We start from the raw sequence: 7987 nt of genomic DNA, 5'->3' as shown, positions 1-7987 counted from the left end.
TGAATGCAGCCCAAGATGCAGCAGTTGCTATATAAACCTATAGCGAAATCGCCTATACATGAATCTATGATAAAATATAGCTGTTCCATTCCACCCTTCGGTTGTAACATGACTGTGAGATTCTACTCTGCTTCCGTTATATGCCGACTAAATACTCGACTTTTTCAGTGCTAAGTAGTCGTAATAGTAAGTACATCAACTTTTCTGAAACAAGCAATTTCTTACTGATGAATTTATTTGTTTATATTTTTACCGTAAGAAAATGTTTCAGCCCGGTAAATTTCAACTTCAACACCGGTGCAAATATATCTTGTGTGCGTAGTTTACAATTTCTGCGTTGTAGGCACCACAAATGTCAACTAGATTCTACTTTGACAGTAAATAAATTATAATTCATGTTCCAATCTTCCAGACTCAAGTGTTTACGTGTATCTTAGATATAGTGGAATATAGCAATAACGACGCTGTTCCAGGTTCGATACCTTTTTAATAATGACGTTACATACAAAACATTGCAAGGATGTGACGTTGACGTTTACGTTACGTTAAAGCGCGCCAATTCCCGACATACTCGGGGCCACGAAATGATACTTTACACATTAAAGAAAATTACTTAATCACAATAAATCGCGTGTATCAGAATTAATACTTAAAAGTTCATGAATATTGCTATCACATATGAAAGTTCATTAGTTTATAGTTCACACATCGTCAGTGATGTCGTCTGTGGTGGGTACACTTCCTACCTCTAGTGGGTATAGCTTCACGATTGGTTGTGACGTCACACCTGTAGTAGTTCTAAGTTTGACTGCTCGTGTTAACCCGTCCATACCAGTGAGTAACTCGTCTACCAGGCCAAGTTTCCATCGTATTCTCGGAGAGTCGTCATGGATTAGTACAACGTCATCCACTTTTATCGTTTGGGCGTTACATCCTGTTTTCTGGTGGTGTTCACGAAGAGCCGTCAGGTACTCGGACATCCATCTGCGCCGAAAGTGGTCTATTAGCGTCTGCTGCATCCGGGCTCGCTTGGTAAGTGATGTGTGATCTGACGTTACATCACAGTTAGTGGCATCAATGCCGTTGGAATATGGTAATGATGTCGTCTGGCGGCCATACAACAGGTGTGCTGGGGTCAGTGGTCTAGGATAATCTGGACTGGATGGAACGTGCGTCAGCGGTCGATTGTTAATCATGCACTCTGCCTCTGTAGTGATGGTTTGAAGGGTTTCCAGGGTAACATACGCTCGTCCAATAATCTTCTTAAGGGTCACCTTCGTCAGGCCAATGAGTCTTTCCCAGAATCCTCCGTACCAGGGAGCTCTCTTAGGTATAAATCGCCATTCTGTACCCATTTTACTCAGTGATGTTCTAATAGATGCAGACTAGAACAGTTTTCCGAGACTGGTAGCAGCAGACTGGTAAGTCGTAGCGTTGTCTGATACCATGACTTAAGGAAGGGATTTTCTGCTGACAAACCTTCTAAAGGCTTGCATAAATGTGGATTCCGATAGGTCGGTGACAACTTCTAAATGTATGGCTCGTGTAGCTGCGCATGTGAAGAGACATATGTATGCCTTTGATGTGGTTCCTGTATTGTTCTTAGTTTGGATGGCTCCGGTAAAGTCAACACCTGTGACTGTGAATGGAGCTGCATTTTCAACTCGTATCTTTGGCAACGGTGGTGGATCAGGGGCACTGTAGGGTCTCCCGATGACTCGTCTGCATGTCACGCACTTACGGGTTATGGCGTTTACACACTGTCTAATGGTCGGTATCCATTACTTATGACGAATGTTGGTTACTGTAGCGTTCGTTCCGGCATGCAGGTATTTCTCATGGGCGTGCTGTACAATTAGGCGGGTAAATAGGTGTTTCTTAGGCAATAAGTAAGGAAACTTCGTTGATTCAGCAACAGGGGCATTCTGGATTCTCCCGCCACATCGAAGTAGGCCATTACCGTCTTGAAACAACTGTAGTTGATTCACAAGCGTTGGACGAGGTATGCGGGACGTAGGGACTTCAGGTAGGTAACTTCATCTGGATAAGCGGTTTCCGGGCAATCTCGCAATAACATTTGCTCAGCATCTTGTAGTTCTTGTGTAGACAGAACACCTAACATTATATGTTGAGTAGTTCGACAATTCTATACGAATCGTCGTATGTAGGCCGTAACACGAAGGAGCTTGCTGTATTTGCTGAATCTGGTTATGTCAATCAACTGGAGTATGCTAATGTCTTGGCTAGACGTCGTCTGCTGGTTGGCGGGTATGTTAGAATTATCAACAATTGTCGTCTGCTCTTCATTGATCGTCTGCATTAATGTCTGTGTAGAATCCCAAGTAGGCCACGTACTAGTGTCACATAACCAGGAGGGACCGGTACTCCATAGACTGCTACTCAGGAACTTATCTGCAGTGATGCCTCGGGTAAGTAGATCCGCTGGGTTACTATCTGTTGGGCAATATCTCCATGACGACCCTGGGGTTAAGTTAGATATCTCGGATACTCGGTTGGTAATAAATCTCTTGGTAGGTTTCGATGACTTCAAACAGTGTAGGACGATCTGGCTGTCGGACCAATATGTAATGTCTGTGACCATGAGCGACTTCTGTAGATGCGAACCTAGTCTTGCACCAATCAAGGCAGCCATCAATTCTAGTTGTGGTAGTGTGAGTTTCTTTAGGGGTGCCACTCGATTCTTCGCCATGACAAGTCGTGCGTCGGTACTATTGCAGATGTACGCTGCGGCTCCATATGATGCCATACTGGCGTTTACAAACACGTGTAACTGCCCTGAGGTCTTGTCAACGCCGGAACTAGCGGTAGTAATCTGGGGAAGGTCATGGTTTGTGCGGAATTCAAATCGAGGCTAAGGGTATGCCATATGTGCTGTATATCTTCTGGTAACGGGACATCCCAGTCATAACTCTTCTTCCATAGATCTTGTAGTAGAATCTTGGTTCTGATGGTTACAGGGCTAAGTAGGCCTAGTGGATCATAAATTCTGGATGTATACTTCAAGACTGCTGTCTTTGTCACTTTGTCACTTTGTCAAGTTGGGGAAAAACTCTTGGGGGAAATGACAGCATGTCACTAGTGGGATTCCAATGTAAGCCTAGGACCTTGGTAAACTCATCACTATCGAGTACGCCGACGGTACTTGCGGTATGACGTAAATTGTCGCTGTTAGAGGTCCAGGAACGTAGATTCATACCGGCGTTGGACATAAGTGTTCTGGATTCCCAGAAGTAGTTCAAGAGGTCTAATTCATTTGTAAAGCTAGATACTACGTTATCTACGTAGAGGTCTCGCTCTATAATGGTAGCTGCTTTGAGGCTCGGGTTCAAACGTAGATGCTTGAGGAGGGTCGCATTCAGCATGAATGGCGAACATGTAGCGCCGAATAGCACAACTTTAAAGCGATAGGTAATCAAGGAACTGCAGGGATCGTTAGTGTTCTGTAGCCATAGGAATCTCGTAACATCTCTGTCACTCTCGTGCAGGCCCACATGAAGAAATGCCTTTTCAATGTCTGTGGTAACTGCGTATCTGTTGTACCGGAATCGGGTTAGAAGGGAAGTCAAATCGTTCAGGATGGGCGGGGTTGATTCTAGGCAATCATTCAAGGACGGCTCATCACGGGATTTTCGGCAGTTGCAATCATACACAATTCTGATGGGGGTGGTAGAGGAATCCTTTTTCACTGGGTGATGGGGTATGTAGTGCACTCTTGTTGTCTGGGAATCTTCGTCAACTTTCTCTATAAAGCCTCTTCTTTCCTGTTCTGCGATGATCTCGCCATAGTCTGCAGTATCTCTGGCTCTGCACTTAGTCGCCTGATAGTGTTCTCGGTTCTGCGTTTGGTAGTCTGGTAGTTTGTGGGAGGTGGAGGATGGTCTTGTTTCCATGGTAACTGGGCAGTGTACCTCCCATTACTATACTGAATGGCATTCTGCTGATAATTCTCAAGGTAGTCTGTGATCTTCTCGTCATCGGTACAATCGGCGATCACCATGCTATCTAGCTTCCAGAATTTCTCTAGGCTGTGGATTTCATCTGCACAGGAAGTGATAACGTTCAGTGCATGCTGGGTAGAATCTCTGGAGGTCGAATCAGGTAAGCGTCCGGATAATAGGTAGCCAATCTTGGACTTTACTGCCGTGGGACCATCTCCACGTCGTACCTCATCTTCAACAACATCCCAGTAGAAATCAGCGCCGATGAGTACGGATATGTTAAAACAACTGTCACTGCTCACTAGATGGGCTAACTTAAGACCACGTAAGTATGGTAAATTAACCGTGGAATCTTTCAGGTGATTAGTAATGGGATTTGCTATGGTCGGGACAATAATAGTTTTGATAGGGATCTTTTGCTTAGAATCTGTTTTCAGGTAGACCGTAGTGGTATCAAGGTGCTGAACTCCGTCACTCCTCCCTCCAAATGCAGACAAACAAATTGTCTCGGTTGTCTCCCTTGGCAGTTGTAATTCTTGCGCTAACGACTGTGTTATGTACGATCGTTGTGATCCTTCATCAAATAGGATAGTAGCGTCTAAAGAATGGTTTTCTCTGGAACATATGGGGCGATGGCTGGGTTTTTATGTGATCTTTTAGGGGGAATCATGGGGTTGGAAGAAACTGGCGCAGTTCGTTTCGTCTTTGTACCAGTATAAAACGAAGCTGTTGACCCATACATGTGTACTTCCTGCCGATGACTTATAGGACCGCCTGCATCTAATATGTTTATTTCCCTGGATATTACCTTGCGTAGATCTAGTAACTGCCAGTCACCGTCGCCGTGCTCTCGGGCTAGGTTACGTCGTACTTCTCCTGGTAACTTATCTAATATTATGGGAACTAGTAAGTTGCCGTACGTGTCCTGATACTGACCATTGGACTCTAGACTACGGATATAAGATTCCATCTTATCGTAGAAACTGCGCAAGCTATGGATACTATTTGTCGGGGCTGGAAGCTGAAGAAGGGCTTGCATAGTGGCGTGGGTATTTTTTTGTCGGCGACCATACCTTTCTTTCAGTAAATCTATCGCTCGAGCATAATTGGCATTGGTCAGCGTAAAACCTTCAATAGTATTAGCTGCTTCAGATTCAAGCTGAGATTGCAAGTAGCTGAACTTTTGCACATCAGTTAGATTATAATTTAGATGTATGGTGGATTCGAATGAGTCCCAGAACGTTTGCCTACGTAAAATATCCCCGTTGAAAGAAGGGAGCGTAAGTTTCGGCAGTCTATGGAAAATGGACGAGTTTGTAGAATTAATAGAACAGAACAGAACAGAAAAACAGAACAGATATTTTATTCAGACTTGTACGTAGTACATCGTCTAATTCACATAGTTCACATATATACTGTCAACGTGAAAATAAACATGAAATAAAGGACAAGTTACAAACAATAGATACAAAATAAATATAATAAACAAATATAATGATAATCTGATGGAGAATGAACATGAAAATTTAGGCTTCAACATTTAAAAGTGCATTTCTAATAGTAAGAGCTTCTTTAACATATCTGGATAGGTGAATAAGTTCTGCTTTATTAGTTGTATTTAAAAGTTGTATAAATTTATATACTGATGGATGACTCTAATAAAAAGCTTTTAAATATTTCTTTCTAATATCAGCGTAACATCTACATATACAAACAAAGTGGTATTCATCCTCAATATCCAAAGTATTACAACATAAGCAGTGTCTTTCCTCACGAGGAATTCGATTTCTATTATATCTGCCAGTCTGTATTCTGAGGGGCAGACCACTCATCCTAAGTCTACAGAAATAAAATCTAAAACATCTTGGCAGAATATCTAAATAACGTTCATATTCAAAAGAACATTTAACATTTTTATACATATACAAAACAGAGCTGTTTTCCAAATTAGCATACCATTCTTTTTTAACAGAGTCAATGATGCGACATTTAAATTCGCGCAAAAACATATTCTTATTTATACCGCTAGAATTATCAAACATATATGAAAATCCATAATCGTTCAAAAGCTTTTTGACGTTTGAAACCCAGTTTTTAAGACCATTATTGCTATCATCTAATGCTAAATTATACACTGTTTTTAATATTATATTATCAGTATCAACAATTTTCAACCAATACTTTATTATTCTTACATATCTATGTACATATAAAGGATATCTTCCCAGTTCACCATAGACACTGGCATTACATGTATTTGGTCTCACTTTCAGTAACTTTTTGCAAAATTTTAGATGTATTCTTTCAATTTCTTTGGACTTAGTATAGCCCCAAATTTCACATGAATAATTCAATATAGATGATACAAAAGCATCAAATAGCTGACATAATGTTTTGGGACTGAGATCAAATTCCTTACATTTATACAAAAGTACATTCATGGCCTTTAAAGCTTTACCGATCAAATGTTCTTGATTTAATATAAATTTACCCGTGTAATTAAATATAGTACCAAGATAATTAAAATCATTAACTACTTCGATTACTTGGCCATTATAGGTCCAATACTCAGTGGCTAAAAGTCCACCTCTTTTACGAAATACCATAATTTTCGTTTTCGACGTGTTTACTTTAAGACCCCTGTTATTACAGTATAAATAAAGAAGACCTAAAAGTTCTTGTGTTTCTTCTGGTGTTTTACCAATAATGGCCATATCATCTGCAAACAAAAGAAGTATTAGGACTATATCATCTAGAGAAGCATTACTTACAGGTTGGCATGTATACTGTACTCTGTCTGTGGCTATACTCTGTTACTGGGCGCTTGCGTTGCTGAATGGTTCTCCAGGGCAGAGGTCAGTGGGATACAACTCTGTAGACCGGATACGCTCCGCAGACTGGACACGGAACTCTGAAGGATGGAAACTGGGCCCTGTAGGTTGGATACTGGACCTGGTAGGCTGGACATCAATACTGGCGGTAGTTGCGGCTTGGATAGATGGTGTGGAAGATTTGCGGTTGTTCTTAAAAGTTTGAAGACTTCTGATCTGAACTTTTACGCTCAGCATGTAATCATCGGTCTCCGTCATCTCAGTTAGTAAATCTTCGCCATCAGTTTGCGCTAGTATCTTTTCATAAGTACCTTCCAGTGACTTCAACTTGGCCTCTACTGCCTCAAGAATCGTGTCGAATTCCACCATGTCAACATCGCTACTTTTTACATCTTCAATCTTTTTCAGCTGGGCATTAACGACGGCTTTCTGTGCCTCTCGTATCTGGAGTAGTTTCTGCTTCATTTCTGTTGATTTTCTTTGGTCACGGCACCAATATCTTAGATATAGTGGAATATAGCAATAACGACGCTGTTCTAGGTTCGATACCTTTTTAATAATGACGTTACATACAGAACATTGCAAGGATGTGACGTTGACGTTAACGTTACGTTAAAGCGCGCCAATTCAGGACAACGTGTTTATATGCCGCAATGTTCTGGCCAAACTCCAACGCAGTGATCTCTCTTGCCGCTTCGATGCGAATATTAAATCACTCGTGCTACGCACTCGTGATTTAATTATTACGCATCCGAACTCCTGCCCATTTTTATTAACTGATAACATATAGGGGCATATTTATTATTTCTTAATTGAAAGACAATAATAACTGGATCAATATTGTATACATATGGCTCATGGAAGAATGGTGCTCCTATAAGATGTAGACTGACGTTACGCACGATGTTGGTATACCGAATGGTAACGTCGGAAACGTCAAAATCTGACGTCAAAAATGACGTTCCTAAAGGTTATGCAAAAACGTTATCGTAATAGAAACAAAAATGTAAATGACAGTATTTATTAAGATAATTAAGAAACATATATGTCTTTAATTGCTGTCTTGTCATGCATACAAATTCTGGCACTTTCTGTTGAATTCATAATAACTTTCCTAAAGCAAAAGTTAAATAATGCAGTATTATGCAGTGTATTATTATAAAATATAGCATTTAAGTGAAAAGAAAGCAATGTCAA

At 41.0% G+C, this 7987-nt stretch overlaps 1 protein-coding gene across 1 annotated transcript; it reads right to left on the bottom strand.

The window, feature by feature from the left end:
• Positions 1-701: 701 nt before the first annotated feature.
• LOC123553048 (uncharacterized) lies at positions 702-1355 on the bottom strand. Its single transcript, XM_045342801.2, has one exon. The coding sequence runs from the start codon at positions 1353-1355 to the stop codon at positions 702-704; it is 654 nt and encodes a 217-aa protein (XP_045198736.2).
• Between the last annotated feature and the right edge of the window lie 6632 nt (positions 1356-7987).

Source organism: Mercenaria mercenaria, chromosome 4 (genome assembly GCF_021730395.1).
Source record: "Mercenaria mercenaria strain notata chromosome 4, MADL_Memer_1, whole genome shotgun sequence".
Lineage (NCBI taxonomy): Eukaryota > Metazoa > Mollusca > Bivalvia > Venerida > Veneridae > Mercenaria > Mercenaria mercenaria.
Note: the sequence above shows the minus strand (reverse complement) of the source record. Positions and strands in the feature narration are given on the sequence as shown.